Source organism: Argiope bruennichi, chromosome 4 (assembly GCF_947563725.1).
Source record: "Argiope bruennichi chromosome 4, qqArgBrue1.1, whole genome shotgun sequence".
Classification (NCBI taxonomy): Eukaryota; Metazoa; Arthropoda; class Arachnida; order Araneae; family Araneidae; genus Argiope; species Argiope bruennichi.
Genome location: NC_079154.1, coordinates 25,662,779 through 25,682,463, shown reverse-complemented (window position 1 = coordinate 25,682,463; position 19,685 = coordinate 25,662,779). Strand labels below are relative to the sequence as shown.

General features: G+C 31.1%; 2 protein-coding genes across 4 annotated transcripts in view; one reads left to right on the top strand and one right to left on the bottom strand.

Moving 5' to 3' along the window:
• LOC129965553 (dynein axonemal heavy chain 5-like) overlaps positions 1 to 6,756 on the top strand; it is a 272,814-nt gene extending 266,058 nt beyond the window's left edge. The window contains exons 55-56 of the mRNA XM_056079546.1: positions 2,163 to 2,315; positions 6,367 to 6,756. Coding sequence (XP_055935521.1) covers positions 2,163 to 2,315; positions 6,367 to 6,756 — 543 coding nt within the window. The remainder of the gene's footprint in view (positions 1 to 2,162; positions 2,316 to 6,366) is intronic.
• A 10,775-nt stretch (positions 6,757 to 17,531) lies between these two features.
• Positions 17,532 to 19,685, bottom strand: part of LOC129965823 (TOX high mobility group box family member 3-like) — a 269,775-nt gene continuing 267,621 nt past the window's right edge. For all 3 annotated transcript variants that reach the window (XM_056080034.1, XM_056080033.1, XM_056080035.1), the window contains one exon: positions 17,532 to 18,668. In XM_056080034.1, the coding sequence (XP_055936009.1) occupies positions 18,605 to 18,668 (64 nt within the window). In that variant the 3' untranslated portion in view covers positions 17,532 to 18,604. The remainder of the gene's footprint in view (positions 18,669 to 19,685) is intronic.

The following is a 19,685-nucleotide window of genomic DNA, read 5'->3' as shown; positions in this document are numbered from 1 at the left end:
ATGACGAATCATTCTCTGGATTTTCAACTTGGATCCTTTTGAGGAGGCAATGGTACGAAACCAAACTCGTTCTAGTTCGGATATTGGCTTGGTCATGTGGAAGGAAGAAGTCAACATACATTCTGTTGCGTAGTGGATCGGTGTGGCATCAAGATTTCAGCAAGGGCAGAATGCATTAGGGATCAGATTAAAACTCCAATGATATGAGGGGACTGGCCCGTGGAATGTAGAGAAAAGAATATCTTCCCTTTTCCAGTTACTCGGTTGAAGGGAAACTTTGGGGAGAATATTGAATGTAGATTGCCCCGTATCTCAGTCTTCCCAATCCTTTTGCCACTCTTCCATCATTTTCTCCTTAACGAACCATTTTAGGTAGGATTTTGGTACCTTAGTGTGGCATTGTTCCATGTTTGATTCCGCCGCTTCCTTCGACAGTCAGTCGGCTTCTTCATTTCCCTTATACTCAACGTGGGCTTTAATCAAGGAAACTTTGATTTGCCTGTGTTGGATTAGATTTTTGCAGATGGCCCTCGCAAGTGGACTTTGGTTTTCTTTCTGATACAAACCAATAGTATCATTTTATGTATTTTACGTATGTTAGTTAATTATATAACTAATTTTTCAATATGTGCCATGCCCATTGAATGTAGTCATCATATGAATACCACTTTGTTACAAATCCGTAATGTTGCTTCCCAGCAGTTTGGTTTCATCGTAAAAAAGATAGTTTTACAAAGAGCTCTTTTGGATGCCGGATCAGTGACCTCCGGCTTGGCGACAAACTTGGCGACTTTGGTGATAAAATGGATGATACTAGAATCTATAGCAATTTTGACGATAGGACCAATAGGAGGCAAATTATGTGTGATTTTTCGAGAACCATTTGTGCCCAGCTATAAAAGACCGGCTGTTCAAGTCTGACTGAAGTTAGTCGTATAGTTAGTCAGCGACGAATTAGTTTGATCAGTCCAGAGATGCTCAAGCTTGAGTGGAACTCAAGCGATTAGTGGATTGAGAATTGAGCAGTGCCCCGAGTCTTAGAGTTAGTATTGAAGCAGTATCGAGTCGTGTGTTGAGTAGCTAGTCATATAGTAGTCGGCAGTTGAATATAGCTCAAGCGAGGAGACAGTGGAGAATTGCAGACGTTTGGAGAGACTGTAAAGAGTAGCTACGAAAGCCGCTTTGTGTGCTGTTGTGGTTGTTTACTACCGATTACTATTTGTATGATTCTGTCTCATCTAAATGCTCTGCTGTGTATTGCTTGTGTACGTCTCGGTTGGGTTTTGTCGTCTGTGTATTCGTGTCTTCATGTTAATAAACGTCGTTATTTATTATTGAAACTTGCTGACTGCGTCACCATACATCCACTACAATGAACTTGTTTGAATTTGGCGAAAAAAATTTTTTGTAACAATATGCTGTTCTGTGACAGTGTATTGACATTTGAGACTAACATTTTGAGTAAAACAACGGAATACTCTCTCAGAAATTTTCTCGTATGCTCTCTAATTAATCTACTTATAATGTATGTATTATTAACCTTATGCTATTGGTGAATAATAGTTATGAAAGAACCTATTAGTGTGCGATATTTAGTGATTAACAGCCTGGATTTGATTAATGCAAATGTATCAGAAAGTGGAATTTGTATTTTGGCCCTTCCTTCCGAATATTAAAACCAAAATTTGACACATGACCGACAGATGGTCAACCCTTTGATGAAACCATGCATGCACGTCCTCGCTTGATTTTGCTTACGCACCGTGTGAAGGACTTTTAAAAATAAATTCCTCGGTTAAATCGTTAAATCAATCTTTCCATCCACATCTTATTGCAACATTACAGTAAAGAATTTGTCATTTTTTAATAACCACCTAACGCAATTTCGGCACAATTTATTAACTAAACGCGATTGTAATTCCCTAACGCAAGATCTCTTGAAGCAACTCAAATATTTGTACTTACGGCGCCATCCCCTATTGTAAGTTGCCAGCCTTTGAAGTTTTGTCCCATTATATTTGAAATATCCTATATAATATAAATTTAAAATTTTTCTGTTTATAGTAATCTGAATTTACCTTGCATCAAATATTCACCTAGCAATTTAGTACATCAAGTATCATTTCCACTCCAGTACATCAAGTGTTATTTTCCCTCAACAGGTGTCTTGGGAGTCGAGCACACTCGGTTTCTGGTTCACAGAACTGATGGAGAGGGACCAGCAGTTTCGACGCTGGTGCTTCAAAGGCAGGCCTTCCACCTTCTGGATATCGGGACTTTTCAATCCCACTGGATTCTTGACGGCCATGAGACAGGTAAGAATCATAGCAAAGGTTCATTTTTTAATGATTTTTTTAACAAAGCTTACCAGAACGTGAGAATGGCATGAAGTTTCTACGAGATTTTTATGGTACTAGACTGCACTTCTTGAGTTGACATTTCCAACGGAATTTCTTTTCCATCATATATATTATGTATTAATTTCTTGATTTGTTACGGGAACTAATACTCACGATATTAAAAACTGACTACAAACTTACAATTCCATCAAATAGTTAGTTAACACGTTGTCTACCGCTTAACTTTCTTGTGGTTCATTGTTACAATCTAATTCTACTGAATTATCTAACTAATTAGATGATCCCTTCTCTAGTATATTTAGTACGGCGAATGCCGTGTTACTCATAATTTTTGCGGCAGCAAGAGTTCCCATTTCATGTAGAATTTTATGCGAGTAGAGTGCACCTATGTTTTGTTTATATCACCTTATTTTAACACGTTTTTCATCGCGTGAATTCCATGTGATTCACAACTTCTAACTAATTAGATATTCTCTTCTCAACAACAATTAACCGGTTAACTTTTTTTGACGAGTATACTCGTCATGGAAAAAATACAACATTTTCTGTTATGACGAGTTTATTCGTTAGCAGTAATAATGAATCCGGAGGCATAAGTGTAGTCACTCAAAAAAGTATTGGGGCACTTGGCTTGAATAAATACAAAGCTGTTTACAAAACTATTTATCACATTAAAATAAAAACAAAATGAATCAAGAAATATGTTCACATTTGATGAACAGATTGTAAGGAAAATGTTGTTGGTATTTTAGAATTATAATATGATCTATCTACAAATATAATTCAAAGGCAATTAGGAGTCAAAAAAAGTATTGGGACACTTTTGAAATGAGAAATTCAACGGATATATAGCGCATCAATAGAACTGAATTTACTACCACATTTTTAGACAATAAATTTAAACATAAAATTTTTAATAGATAAAATTAGTAGTAGAAAAACTGGTGATAAACAAAGATATATCAGTTGGTGTGTGAAACCTTGTAATAAGTTATTGGAAAAAATGAAAAATCAGTTCGCTGCATGGAACGCATTTTGAAATTGAGCAAGTCTATTGTTTTTCACATTATTCACAGGTTTAAGGATGCAAATAGTGTTCAAAACAAGCAAAGGTCAGGGCATCCAAAGACCTTTATTTAGGATTTGACGGTTTTTGAAAGCCAGTTTTAAAAACCGGTTTTTCAAAGTAAATTTGTCAATATTTGAAAATCGATTTTCCGAAACGCCTAGATATTCCTCTTCTTTTTTTTTAATTCTATCTGTCGGGACCGATTCGTCTAGCAGCTGAAGGCTTAGGGCGACGAGATGCCAATTTATTAACAAGTGAAGGTATATTTAAATTCCTGTTAAATGAACTAAAAAGAATATAAACACAAGTAAATTTGAAATTATTATATGCTTTAGAAGAACGAATTCAAGAAAGGAGACAAGTACTAATTAGCAATTCTTTTGCAGCATTCGAAAAATCCACAAAACATTTCTAGTTCAGCGAAGAAATCTAGAGTGCTTTCTTTAGCTTCAAAAACTGAAATTATTAAGTTATATGGAAATATATTGTCTAGAATATTTCTAAATTCTTATGTGGAAACCGATTCTGATGAGGAGTAAATCGATGAAATTACTCATCAGAGTAATGCTTTTTTAAAAGAAGCCATGTAAAAATCAATTCATAAGTTTCTTGAGGACCCTGAAAAAAAACTTACACAGCCAAAGACACTGACAGCTGAATTTTCATTCTTTGAGGCAACGAATAAAAGAACTTAAAACTTAGATTTGTTATTTGATGCCATGAAAACTATAAAACCAAGATCGGTAGCTAGTGAACGAGTATTTTCAATTTCAGGCAATATTGTGTCCAAAATAAGACCAAGACTTAGCCAACATTCAGTGGATATTTTATGTTTTTTTAAAATCCTATTTTCTTAAAAGATATTAAAATTAGTGAAAATGATATCAATATTATTTGAAATTTGTATTTGCGTTTTCGTTATTTTGTGTAAGTAATATATACATGTAATCCGTAATTTTTTGTTTTATATTTTGACTTTGATACTGATTTCGTCCTTTGTTATATTATATAAATTAAAATATTTTTCCTTATTCTATGTTTTGATAAAAATTCGAAAACTGGCTGAAACCGGTTTTTTGGAAATATTGAATTTGAAAACCGGTTTTTCAAAAAGTCGGTTTTTGTACAAACCTTACATTTAATGAACGTGAAAAGAGGTGGATTGTGAAACAAATTCATATGGCAAAAATTAATGCAATAAAATTGACTTTGCAATGTAAAAGTAAGTTCGGAAAATCTGTAAATCCTGAAACTGCCAGAAATCAGGACTGAATACCTCAAATCAGGACAATCAGGACTGAATACCCCAAAGAAAACCCTACAGCAGAGAAGCAAATCGACGATTTAGATTGGCATTAGCTAAAATGTTTGTAAAACTGCATAAAGAATTTTGGGAAAATCTAATTTTTATTGAAGAAAGCAAATATAACATCTTCAGATCAAATGGCAAGCAAAACCTTTGGCGGAAACCAAATACAGCGACGAATGTCAAAACTTTAAGGCCTTCTGTCAAATATGGAGGTGGCAATCAAATAGTCTGGGGTTGTATGGCAAGCACTGGTATTGGGAACTTGCATTTTATTGATGGTACAAAGAATAGACATGTCTATCTTGACATTCTCAATCGAAATCTAATGCAAAATGCGAGCAATCTGGGAATCTCGAGACATTTTATATTGTACCAATATAATGACCCGAAGCATAGAAGACAAATTACTGATATTTGAAAGTAATGGGTCCTCTACTACTATCCTAGTGTTACTAAGACTCCTTCACAAAGTCCAGACCTTATTCCCACTAAACATGTGTGGGACTATTTGCAGCAAAAATTATATGAATATCAAATTTCTAACAAGAAGGACTAAAGAAAGCATTTGGTCAGTGGGGGCCAAAATCGATGGATTATTTTGCAAAAAATTGGTCCAGCCCATGCCAAATAGACTATGAAAGGCCATAAAAAGCAAAGGCGGCCCATCAAGATATTAACTTTTAAGTTTGCATTGTTTTTATTTATTTATAGGGTAGTGTCCCAATACTTTTTTGAGCACGTTTTTTTGTTTTTTGTTTGTTTGAAATATTAGGGTTTGTATATATCAAGAAAATATTTACTTTTTTGTTTTTGTTTCATTTGTATATTTAAGTAAAATATTATCACAAAATTCTGTGAACTTGTGGTGTTGTCCCAATACTTTTTTTGACAGACTGTATATTTTACACAAGAGTTGCAATTAATAAATAATTAATCAGCTGATACAATTTAAATACACATTTCCCGGAGAGGTCGAAACTGTTAACCGGTTAAGAGAGAGCAAATAAGTAAGCATCTTATTAGATAGTTGCCCAAATCACAGACATGTTTCATCGCAGCGAGCGTGTTAAGACATTAAAGAAAGGATAATTTAATTAGATGGTCTAAATCTGAAGCCTGAATAGTAGCAGTTTTTATTAATGAAGTAAAATCTTTAAAAAAATGGGTACTAGAGATTTTCGGCGGATTTGTAAATTTTTCAAAACTCTTGGTTTACATTTAAGAATTCACATATTCTGTAATTCGTGTTTTATATACTAATTCCATCTTTTACATCGCATAAGCTTAGAGTAAAATAATTAAACAACTGAATTCAAAACTGCTAATATGCAAAAGCGGAGATGTATGCAGTTTAAACTATCAACAATTCTTAATTGTCTTAACACCTCGCATATAACTCATGTCTCGTACAGAGTTTTTGCACCTAAATATGCGATAAAGAAATTAATTTAAGAATCAAAAATTGCTTGGACATTGTACATCTCAATCGCTTTTACTCTCTAATATGGATGGGAAAAATAATAAATATTCCGAAAAAGATGAGCCATCTACTTAGAAAGTTAAATCCATTCATAGGTCAAGATTTAAATGATATGCTAAAGTTTCGTTGTCATTTTTAAATATTCCAGGAAGTGACCAGAGCTCACCAGGGTTGGGCACTGGACTCAGTGTCCCAGCGTAACAAAGTTACTAACTACCGTAATCCAACTGAAGTCAGCGAATCTCCAAACGAAGGAGTCTACATCTATGGTCTGCATCTGGAAGGGGCATCTTGGGACATGAAGACAGGTTGTCTCAGAGAATCCGCCCCCAAGATCCTGTACGAGCCACTACCTCTTCTGCACGTATATGCCATCAACAGCACGTCTGGTAAAAGTCCGGATGTGTACGAATGTCCGGTGTACAAAAAGGCGATGCGTACAGACTCTACTTACATAACATCCATCGATTTGAAAAGCGAATGTAATCCTAATCACTGGATTTTGAGAGGTGTAGCGCTATTGTCGGATATCAAATAGATTGAAACAAAAGAATATTTATTTGTAGATATTGTACAAAATAAAGTCAAATATAAAAATTATTGTTGAATATGTGTTGACTCATTTATTTTCGAACAATTTTAAATAATTGGGCACGAATGCTTTATTGAGAAATTAGTTTTATTACGTGTTTTTGAGTAACACAGATTCAAACTCCCATCATAATTAATTTTATTATCCGTTATAAAATTCATTTGGTTAAAGATAATTGGTTACATATAATATTTCAATTTCTTATTGATTATCATCAATGATGGATCGATACCTCGCCCTTTTCATTCCTACACATAGTAGTTGCCCACAGCATATCAAGCATATGTCTAAAGCGATTTTCCTTCAACATTGATTGCAATTTCGTAATTAAGTAACCTGTAAATGAAATTGCAATCGTTTGACAAAAAACTTCACGCCATTCAGAAAGTGTAAGATTGTTTAAATTCGAATATATTCCCGCCAAAATAGCTTTGTTAAAATGGTGGCTTCATTGGCAAAAGAAAAGAATAATGATGAACCCGCAGGAGTTTCTTCCCTTTAACTTTTTCGCATACTTTCTAAAAAAGGTGCTATCCCAGAGGACGCCTTGCATGACATTGGCGTACAACAGTTACGAAATATTAGCTTCTGGTGTGGATTTAGCATTTTTACTGTATGTATCGTGTCATCCTTGGCTGGTTTTTAACGCTTAATCGCTGGCATCCGAAAATCGAATTTGGGTTTCAGACGCATTTTTTCCCAACCCATTGAAACAAAAAATTGTCCCAAAACTACAACTGTAGTCACAATCCCATACCAAGTTCGATGTATTTAAATCATGGCGATTTTGAATTATCACATTTACATGTTTTTGAAAGTGCAGACCGACAGACAGTCAAACCCATATTGGATTTGATCCGAAATTTGAAAGATGTTTAGACTATAGATATTAAATTTTATCTATCCAGCTCTCTTCATTTTGTAGTTAAATTTGTTAAATTATATTCGAACACCCGTACAGGCATTCTTCCTCTAAGCAGATTTTGCTCACCATTTGATAGAAATCAACACATTTAGTGTAAAGAGCGTATACCAAACTTCATCTATCTAGATCAAAGCGGTTTTGGGTTATTTTGTCACAGATAGGCAGACAAACTGTTGCGTCACGGTCAAATTCCATGAGAAGTAAGAGTCTCTGTTCAGGAGTGACAACAGATGTAAAAAAAAAAAAACTAAGAGGTAGATTTTTTTTTTTAATATGATGAAAGAAAAAAGCGTTGAATGTTTGTGCTGTGCTGTTTTGATTTAAATATAAGTTGTTGATGTTTCTTCAGTTTTGTCATCTATAAACTAAAGTGCCTACATTCATTTTCACAGTCAATCCTAATAGGAACTACACAAATGGACATTTTCTAAAAAATATGTTTTTCGAACTCGGTGGTCTAAAACGTGGAGATTCGTCAAAATCTCGAGTTCGAATTTTTTGACTATTCCAGTACTTCTCTATACTACGTGTACAGAAAGTGAAAAGCAATGTTCAATGCCTTCATAATCAATCATGATCCAGTTGATAGTTTTGGTGAATTCTAATTGCGTAATGCTATATTTAGATACCCAAGTTTCAGTACTAATCACACTAGGAACTAAGAGAACTGAAAAATTCTACTTGATAGCTTCTTCTTCCAACGCCATTTAAACATTTACCTGTTAAAAAGCATTTTCTTTCGACAACTAGAATTTCTAGTACAGTATAATTGCATTTAAAGGAGACAAAATGGATCATTGTTGGATCCATGTGTTTTTTCATTCCAAGTGGTTCATGTGTGATTTTCGATGGATGTTCGTTCAATAAGACTATTCAGCACATGGCAAGTTTTTCAAAATTCATTAAATAACCTGATTTCCCAGCATTTCTTCTTTCCTGTGCAAGCAATTGGACGGAAAACGTTCGGAAATGTTTGTAACTATGTTGATGAATTGTCCTTTTTGACATTTATTTCATAAAAGATGATGATTTTAAACCGTCTATGGTTTCATGACCGTCGTGCATGCGTTCTAGAAAACTACCCGTTTTCTTAAGTTCAAACTATAGCTTGCAGAGCATCTTAAATTCTTAAAACTAAAATAATACTCCAAGCATTTTAGAATTCCATCGGCCTGTTTATTCTTTCAACTTAACAGCGTATCTTACAAACATTGCCAGATTCCAGAAGGTTTACAATTGATCATCAGGTATTATGCAAAAAAAAAAAAAAAAAAAAAAAAACGAAATAATGTTAACAAAATATGTTTATCAACGAAAAAATCGTTTGCTTTTACTTTTTAATAATATTTTAATAAAATAAAAATAGAAGCAGTTATAAAATGTCTGAAAAGGAATCGTCTGCTAAATGTTTATTAATAGATTTACATTACGATATTTACCGAACAGTCGTACCAATTGGAATTACTAGTAATGTTTGCTAAAAATCTACAGAAAGTATCGAAAACTTACTATCTATAAGATTTGGTTACTTCAAAGGTTCTGAAGGATTTTGTCCATAATATTGTGTCTATTCTTGTATATCGTCCAAGAATATAGCTCTAATCTTTTGCAAAACTTAGTTTTCGCATTTTTACCCTTGATGTTGCAAATTGACATTTTCTTTATGGATTAAATCAATCCGGAATTGCCATTAGAGAAATTCACGAGAGCGGAAGCATTATTTGAAATTGCTACAGCGAGTACAGTGTTATAATTCCAGCAAGTAATAAATATATTGATGTGCTAGGTAAGTCTCTTTAATTTGATTTTCATTTGTATGATTCGAAATATTTCACTGGATATTTTTTGGATATTTTCTATAACCGAGTGGAAATACAAATACTTTCTTCATTTTAATAGTTTTGACTGGTTGAGCTGGAAATTATTAGCATTGTAAATATTTATGTAGCGTTTTTAAGCTCATTTTAAATTATGATTTTTAAAAACTATTAGAGTGATTTTTACGAAATACTTTTTCTTCATTTTGTTTCCTTATTTAAATTAAAATCTTAAGAAATAATTATATTTAAAATTTTAAAATATCATATTTAACGCAAATGCACACGCCACCCCTAATTACGTTTGCAAACTTCACGTTTTTTTAATTATTGTCTATAGTTTTGAATGATATTAAATATTCCTCTAATCTTAATATAAATGAAAGTTATTTCATGTTTGTGTATGTCACATCTCTTCCGAAACAGCTGCATCGAATTCAATCAATTTAACCCACTTTTAAATTAAGATAAAAGAAAAAATACTGTCAACTTTGTAACATTCAAAAATTAATTAGATGTTCAATTAGAAATTAATTAAAATTTCAGATTTTTTCTTGCAGGTAAGCCCAGGAGAAATTATTCCAAAATAAATACTTTTAAATCATCTTAAAATTCAATGTTACCATTTCAATGATATTAATTTCATTATTACATAATATTTGTCTAAATTGTATTTAATTTTTTTAAAAATTAAATGCATTAAAATTAATGTTAACTTTGTTAACTACCTTTTAAAATTTGTTTAATTTTAATATAGATTTTCAACAGGTTTTCATTTGTTTCAAAATAGTGATTTAACAAAATCTAAAAGCTGGCATAAGTTAAAAGCTCAAACAAAAGTAAGAAAAGTAAAGCACCTGCTAATAAGTGAAATAAATATTTAATGCCATCAACTAATCCAAGCTATGAGTAATTAACTGATATTTTGACTCTTTTCTCACAAAAAAATTCGGAGAATCTTATTCCAAAAAACATTTGCATCGTATTAAAATTTTTATTTTTTCAGCGATAACAATTTCATTCTTTTTCTATTTGTTTTTCAGTTATTATTTAATTCTTTAGAAAATTTAACGCAGACGATTTTGAAATGAGGAAATGACTAGGAAATTATTCTTTTGCTGGCACATTAAGACTTTGAATTATTCTCCACCATTTTTTTTTTTTAAATTTCTCTTTTATTTCAATGTTATGTCTTGCAAACGGTTTTATATATTATACATTTTTTATAAAAGTAGTTTATAGGTTAAAAATACTATACATGAAAGAATCTTAATCTCAAACAATGTCGGATATATCAACTAGTGTATTATAAAATTCTTTCTTGGGAATAATTTTTTTGCTAAAAGAAATGCAAATTTATATCTCTAATTTTATCTCTCCTACTTAATTTTTGAATGCTATTGCTTAAAATATATTTTCCCCTGTAATTGCTCTGATACCAAATTATTAAGTGCAATTACCCAATGTTCTCTCTCAGACCTGAAGTGTTGAAATCCCTTCAAGATTGTGAAAAGGTATTATGTAATAAGAAGGCATCTATTGTCATTGCAATAATTTCAGATTACATCGTTTAAAAGAATTTCAATGCGTATTTCACTGAAGAATATTTTGAAAACATCGTATAACTGTTAGAATATCTCCCATTATTAGGAATACTGCATCAAACTGTTTTTCAATACTCGCCTGAATGCAAATTTGATTATCCGTACTTTTTAATTCTCAGGATACTGAAATTCCATTTCAGCATAAAATGCGTTTACATTTATACTGAATACAGATGTTTAACCCTACTGTCTAACAAACACTTTCATTTTTTAATGAATTTTTTAATTAATATATTTCGTGGATACAAAATTAATTTTATGTTATGTTCATATGGATTCACAACGTTGTGTTTTTTTTGTAATTATTAATCTTAATTAAAGTTAAATGTGTATTTTTGTATAGAAAGTTCAAACTTTAAAGCTTTTGTAGGGGATTGAAACAGAAAATGGTATTAATCCAATCTGTCTGCCAGATATTTGCTATTAACAGATAATTAAAGCATTTTAACACTTTGGATATCTCCTGTGAGACATCATTCAAGACTATGCATCGTTTTCGCGTTTCATTTTTTTAGCGTTTAGTTTTGATTGTTCAGAATACCCACAGATTGGTTTGAAGTTATAGATTAATTTTTCGGGGAAATTCAACATATATATATTTTTATATATTTTAAACATACATATATATATTAAAACAAATATATATTTTTTGGAGCAATCTATGCCCTTGCATTAAGTGAATAATTATGCGTCATATTATTTCTCAGAGCTCAAAGGATTCATATAATCCTATTCAATTACATGATTTAACTTAGTAATCCCACAGATCTTTTTTATATTCGTGTACTGATTTGTGGTTAACTTAAAGATCATCGTCTTAGTGCATATATTTCAAAACACTTGTTTTACTATTGCTAAATTTACTGTTTCAAAACAAACTGTTTAAGTAATATTATTCTGAAAATGGCACATTCTTTCTATGCTTATTAAATTTTGCATTATATATATGAAATTATTTTGCAAAAAAAAGAAATCCTTTTTATTTACAAAAATGCTTTAACGATTTTTTATGTCTAGCTTGTCTTTTATCGTAAATATTTTATAAATAGAAAGCAACCGTGCTTTATCTTCATTCGGTGAAATAAATCGCTGTTTAACAAGCTTTATTTATTTTTCACCTTCTTCCATATCTGTAAAAATAGAATTCTGTAATCGATTTTACACCAGCTATCGGATGCATCGAATACCTGAAATGTTATTTGTGTTCTGTGTTTAATCATAAACACTACTGGTAAAAGCAGGTTTCAGGAAAAAAACTACTCAACTTCGTAAATAATTTTTAACAGCTTCTGATTTATATTTTTCTCTAATATTAGTATTTGTTACGATGCATATTTAATCAAATATAAAGTTAAGAATGTCACAACTTCCTTTAAACGTGTATTTGACCGATCCTATGATATGTCATTTGTTTGAAAAATTACTTATCTTAATTTACATGACTTTTTACAACGTATAACGTATAAATAAAGGTTAAAAAAGGTTCATGATTTTGTACAGAATAGAAAGAATAATCGAAAAATTGTATGAATTTTATTTAATTTACGAAAATGAGTTGGATAAATAAGATGATACATTTATTTTTCTTTTATATTTTTATCCTGTGTTATTTTATATAGAAAAGCAAAATCGTGTACAAATGAATAGAAAAAAATGAAATCTGTAATAAATCTGTAATCTGTAACAAATGATAATCTGTAATAAAATGTAATTAAATTCATGCTTATTAAATAAATTTCATTTTTTTTGTCAATATGTTCCAATTTAGTGTGTTTTGAAAAAAAAAATATATTTTAAATAAAGTATTCGTTCTTTACCTTCATTTACTGAAAGAAATCTTGGTCCGATATGTTTTACCATCTTGTATTTAATTTATTTCTTCCGTGTTGTAAAAATAGAATTTCATTTGCATCGCGTTTTCCTATATTATATAAATGAAACTGTACTGCTCTTTGTTTAATTACAAACACTACTGGTAAAAGCAGGTTTCAGAATAAAGCTACTCAACTCCGTAAAGAATTTTAAACAGGTTCTGATTTATATTTTTACTTTAATATTAATATTTGCTTGTTTATTATACTAAACCTTGTCCGATCTTGTGATGCGTCATTTGTTTAAAAAAATACAGATCTTAATTTCTAATTTGCATATTTTTGTACCGAAGGCCTTTTATCCCAAATAAAATCGTATTAATTTTACCAAGTACAAGTAATGAAAACCGATGTGTAAATTTGTCGCTCTATAGCGAGCGATAAGGTAGAGATCGCATCCAATCCAGCATGCGAAGTCAATGAAGTGCCAGACGAATACCCTTCGGAAAATCATAGTTCTTAATCTGAAAGAAAATTAATAACTTCCGACTTTTCACACTTCTCAGCTTCTGACAGAGAGAAAATGTTACCCGATGCGATCGTTTAGCAAGATCTAAGCTGTCAGGTTTGGGTATCGCGTGTCGTATTAACCTGCTGTTTGTAAAAAACTCAAGATTTCTGAATCAATTTGATGATCTTTCTACGCAGACTTTCTAATTGATTACTTCTCCGATAAAAAGATACATTTTTTTAAAAGTATATACAAACAAAAAAGTTTGCAACGCTGTATCTAAAGCATTCTTATGAATTTAAAGCAGAAATAAATGGATATTTTGAAAATAAATTTCAATTAAAGACGTTTTCAGCAATCAACTGCTTACTTGCCATATTAATGGCATTAATGTCAACCAAGTTATGTAAACCAATTTTGATGAATTAGATCTTATCTTAATAGTCTATTAACTCTTGAATATATTATAGAATGTATTAAATCTTTCCTCTCTAAAAGGAATATACGTTTCAGAGATCAGATTTTAGTCTTTATTGGTAAATAAATTCTACTTTTACAGAGGTTACAGTAGAAGGAATGATTTTTACATAGGATTTCAAGTTTTAATCTAGCAAAAGTCGTATTGAAAGGGTTAAATTATATCTCTACAATAAACAATGATTATTCTGATAGTTTAGCAATTCTTGCAATGTGTCGAAATTAATTGATGAGGTCGTTTCACTTGTTGAGGCTGGTCATTCTAGCAAAATTTGTTTTGTAATATCTCTTTAAAATGGGAAGTAGAATGAGCAAGAGATATGAAGTGTTTTCATATGAAATAAAAATTGTCGAAATCAATAGAGTAATTGTAGTTGAAGCACTTATTCAAGATTTATTTCCATACAGCATGTACAGTGAAATAGTGTTTTCGAGATTTATCTTCAAAATAAAGTGTAGTGGAAAATAGGGGGAAAAAATATTGCCTGGAAAAAAGATATTGTAAAGCGGCATAAATAATGGAAAAGAAAACTAACTACTGATGAGTATGTAAGCGCCAGAAGTTTTCAGGTGAAATAAAAATTGGTGAAATCGGTACAATGGTTGGAGGTCTGCACTGGTTCTTAGTTGGATCAATTATTTTAATTATATCGATATATTAACGAATAACTATCAACCTAACTCTAAAGCTGATTTATTTCAAAAGGATAAAAATTATTTCTCATGTCTCGGCTGTGTGACATGGTGACAAGATTCGATATAAAAGAAACCGTCCATTGACTCCTTTACATTCAAATGCCCCATCTTGCTGATTTAGTCTGTCCTATAAATCGTTTTTGTCATTTGATTGTGATTAAAAGTTGTAAAATTCATCCCAGAATTTTTTTGAAACGAGACTAAATACAACTCATCTCATATGCCTCTTTTCTTCTCGGTAGCGAAAAATTGCATCCTAATGAAAAGATGTTCGAAACATTAAATGATATTTCATTTAAAAATAAAGATCACGGAAGTAAATTATATCAAATTCCTATGGGAAAATTTGAAGTAATTGATAATTATCTAAATAATAATTTCTGAAATGGAAATAATTAGATGAAGTTGGCGTAAAATATAAGAATTTTTTTCAATACAGAATATATATATGTATGTGTGTGTAATGATATTTTAAAAGCTAATTTAAACTTAATTAAATTCCAAAGTTTTATCTTAATTTAGCCCATATCAACTTCATTCTAAAATATTCTCTCATTTCCTGATCCTATTCCACCTTTTCTATTTAATTAATTCAACAGAAGCGCTGGGAAAATGTTATAAGTTGCACTTTCACATGCTCCGAGTGAAGGGATAAAAAACTGTCCAGCAAGTACATTCTTCTGTAAGATCCCTATGATTCCCTTGCCTGTGGTCGACATGTGTAGGAAATCCCTATTGAAATCTCCCAGTACATATTCACAGAGATAAAATTTTCATTAGCTTTTCCTCATTTCGTGTTGTGTCGCTCTGTATTGTGCTCGTCGCTTCTGCTTGTACAAAAAAATCATGCCTCCGGGATGGAAATAAAACGAAATTAAAAATTCAAAGTGTCTTCTCTCTTCTCGGCCACGCAACTGCTTTATATTATATTATATATATATATATATATATTCTAGAGGGTAGCTTTGAACTTTGTTCGTTTTCACTCGCCCACCCCGGTATTGTCCCCGGATAAAAAATGATTTGTTCATGACAATTACAAAAAATAAAAATTCCAAATATAAAAACAATAATTCAAAATATTAAAGTTTAATTTTAAATATAAAAAAGTAATATTTTAGCATGAGTTAAAATTCAGAAATATCTTATTTTAACTTTTTACGCAGGATAAAAAAAATTAAATCGTAAAATTTAAAAAACAATGCAGGGTGTATTGTTAGATATTCAGACGATTGCTAGCCGAGAGACGAAAAATTTCGTTACTCGAAAAAGCAATTCATTAGTGTTACCACAAACAGTGTTTCTAAAAGTAGAATCAATAAATAATATTGTTTTAAACTTATTTTCTGTTAATTGGGTATTAATTAAAGCTTTACTTCTCTTTTTTTCTGTCGCCATTTCGCCGTCAAGTGCTATATAAATACTTACTACGACGTAATAATATTTCAAACAATACTGGCAAAACAAACCTCAAGTGTCTTGGGTCAGATGATTTGCTATCTACCAATCACAAAGCGAATAAAACTCATCATTTACATTATATCTATATAATATAGGTTCTGATACGAATAAAGACTCAGTTGATTCAGTTTTGCAACATATTCTTTTTTATTCAATTTTTCACTTAAATACAAGACTTACATTTTATGCACACATGTAACATCAGTATTTTCCGTCAGGAAAGCGAAAAAGAAAATTTTTAATTTCTTTCCTTTTTTTGCACAGAAAAAAAAAATGTGAAGCAAACACTAAACTTTGCTTTCAGAAATTGAAAATGATTTCAAATTCGTTCCCAAAAAGTAGAAGATATTGTAAAGCGGCCTGCATATTTTTCTTATGAAAATACCAGAGATGTATTAGGCAAATACAATTAACTAGTGACTCCATTTTTAAAGCAATATTTTTACTTTAATTCATTTTTTTAACATACAAAAAATAATCCTAAAGTATATTAAGTTTTTAAAATTTTTTTAATCAAATTGTAATTTCAAAATCTATTTTTTAGCAATGTAGGGCCGCTTTAAATAGCTCCTACTTCAGATCTAAAGTTTCCATAGTTCTCAACAATTATTACAACACTAGAACCATAGAAACTACCTACAAAACTACATACAGAACATCATTTGGAAATTTAATTGAACCCCCACACCATCGAGGAACGAAAACAAAAAGAACAGTCCTATGTAAAATATCCACATATTTTAGTAAATATATGGGGAAATGCTGTTTGCTTTTGTGTGCTTTTTCACTGTACTAAAGAACTTGTTTATACATATATACCATTAGAGAAACCTTTGAGAAGAAAATGAAAGCTTTGGAAACTGTTTCCCCTGCTCAGAGCTGTCCGTTGGAATAATTCATTTAGTTTTCAGCATTAGGTTGAATTATTTCATTCGGTTTGTGTACCTGGAATTTGAATTGTATCCTTCACCATCAAGCTACAATCATTTGAATCAATTTTATAAAGCTAACCACAATTTTCTTGCAATTTCAAATTGGTAATGATAGGATGAAACATAAAAATATGATCCCCAGGAAACTAATATTTAAAATATAAAGGACATTTTAAAGCTGCAATTTTTTTTCAAAGATATTATTTAAATATTTTTTAAACCATTTTTTGGAATGGATTTTCAAAAACATATATATAAATTTATAAATCAAAGTAACATACTTCAGAATGGTCAATATATATATATAGACCATTCTGATGTATGTTACTTTGATTTATAAATTTATATAATATATATATATATATATATATTCAATTGTCATAAAAAAATGTTACGATTTTCTTCAATTTTTGATTGAAAGATAAGGAAATTCATAAATAATTTTACAATTTAGGAATGAAAAAAATTTAAAACAGTAAAAAGATAATAAATGTATGAAGTTATGAAATGAAATGGTGAAAATACATAATATGGATATCCTAATATCGTCCATTATTAGAATTAATCTAATCGATCTCTTTATGAACATAAAATTGAGAACCATATAAAAGGTTAAAAACGATGAGAAAATTTTGAATATGTATTTCTTTTTAAAAGTCATTTGATACCTTGAGATAGTTTTAAGTTCTTGTACAAGATCAAATCAAATCAACCATGAAAATGATTAACGCAGTAGATAAAATCAAATTGTTCAACACATGATATAATCCAGCATTAATCCATTTGTATATAAATATAACATCTCAACATGAACTTAAGTATACTTCAATCCAATTTTTTTCATTATTTAACCATAGATTATTGAATTTTTTCCACTTCTTTATGGGATTGAATTTATTAGGCATGTGAAAATTAGGCAGATTTTTTTAACCTTTCATCTATGAATTCTTGGAATTCGCTGCTACCCTCCAAAATGTCAAATTGTCTTTTCCAGGCATATTTCACAAAAGCTCCAACTGTCCAAAGAGGAAATGTTTGTTTTCTTTTCGCGATATCTGTACACAATAAAGTCCTTGTGGGTCATCCAGATAGCATGAGTTAAACTTCATGGGAAAATACAAAACAATATATATATAAACGCATGTATTTAGTAACAATAAAAGTAGCAGATGCAGTGACAGTAAAACGACTACTCAAAAAGTTCTCTCGGGGAATTCACTATCTAATAGTCAGCGAGACCACAGCTCGGAGTGACAATTCACATGTTTAGAGACTTTTTGTTTAGAGACTTTCCCGGTTTCTGTTGTAGAGATAACAATCACCAAACGGAACTTCTCTCCGTTTTATTTATTTATTTTTTTTATCTTCGAGGTTATAATAGTTATAACTGTTATTAATATAATAATTAGTTGTTATGGCATCTGTGCGTTGAATGTTCAGGAAATGTTTGCAGTCGATGCTGAGTTTTTTTTCACCGTATAGTCTTTGTTTGTTTGTTTTTTCAGTTTTTTGTCTCAGAGAGAGTAGATTTACATGAAGATTTCTTCGGGTTTCTTGTCATTATTTCACTGAGGCGTAAGAGCTCTGTGGCGGTCTTGCCGCTACCCAGGTGGTGAAAACATCTCTGAAACAGAAAAATATAATTTAAATATCGTTTGTTTCACAAGTAAACTTTATTCGAATGAACAAGGTAAAATACTATTTCAGCATAAAACATCATTACAAATGCTATAAATAAACTATAATTTGAACCATCTTTAAAATATTGTCAACTTGAATTTGTAACATTGATTCATTGTAGAGTAAATCTTTGGCAAGGAACATAGTTTTACAGATAGTTCTGATGGATCAATGACCCCAGGCTTGCCGAAAAAAAAACGAAAGTTTCTGAAACTACCAGAATATATTGATTAGGAGCGATGTTAAGATATCTTTCCAGAAGCTTCTTTGTCCTTCTACGGAAACTATAAAAATAATCAAACAAAAAAGTTGAGAATCAGTCAGTTGAGTTGATCTCAAACGGGTCTTAAGCCCCGTTCCGATAGCTTGTTGCCTTTACGGATAGGGTCGTAAATCTGCCATCTGACTCATTGTAGGTACCCCCCCCACACACACACACACCTGTGAACGTCGATCGGAAGCTTCCCGCAAATTATCTGTAAAATGAACAGACATCAAAGAACCCCGAAAAACCAAAAGAGAGGGGAAAGAGAGGAAAATGTGCCTGTGTCAAGAGACGCTAGCCGTTCTGAACGAACGTTATGATGAGTAGCAGACGAATCAGTTTTGCATTATTTTCCGTAACAATATAGTTTTATTTTTAGTGACAGGGCATTGAATGTTCTAGAAAAAACGTCCGTCCGTGAGTCTAACGGAACGATCCCCAAGATGCTCAAATATTCCAGGTCCATTAGTTTTCTCGCCAAGCTTAACGCCAAGATCGTCATTGTCTGAGCATTCATTAGAACTGTCTGTAAAACTTTCATTTTAACAAGGACATTAACTGAGCATGGAAATAATATAATAGATTTGTAACACTATATAACAATCCTGACTATCTGAATCTTAGTTAAAAATCACTTTCCGAGAAGAGATCCAGACCGTTCCGGAAAAAACTAAAAGTCCAGCAACATTTTTACAG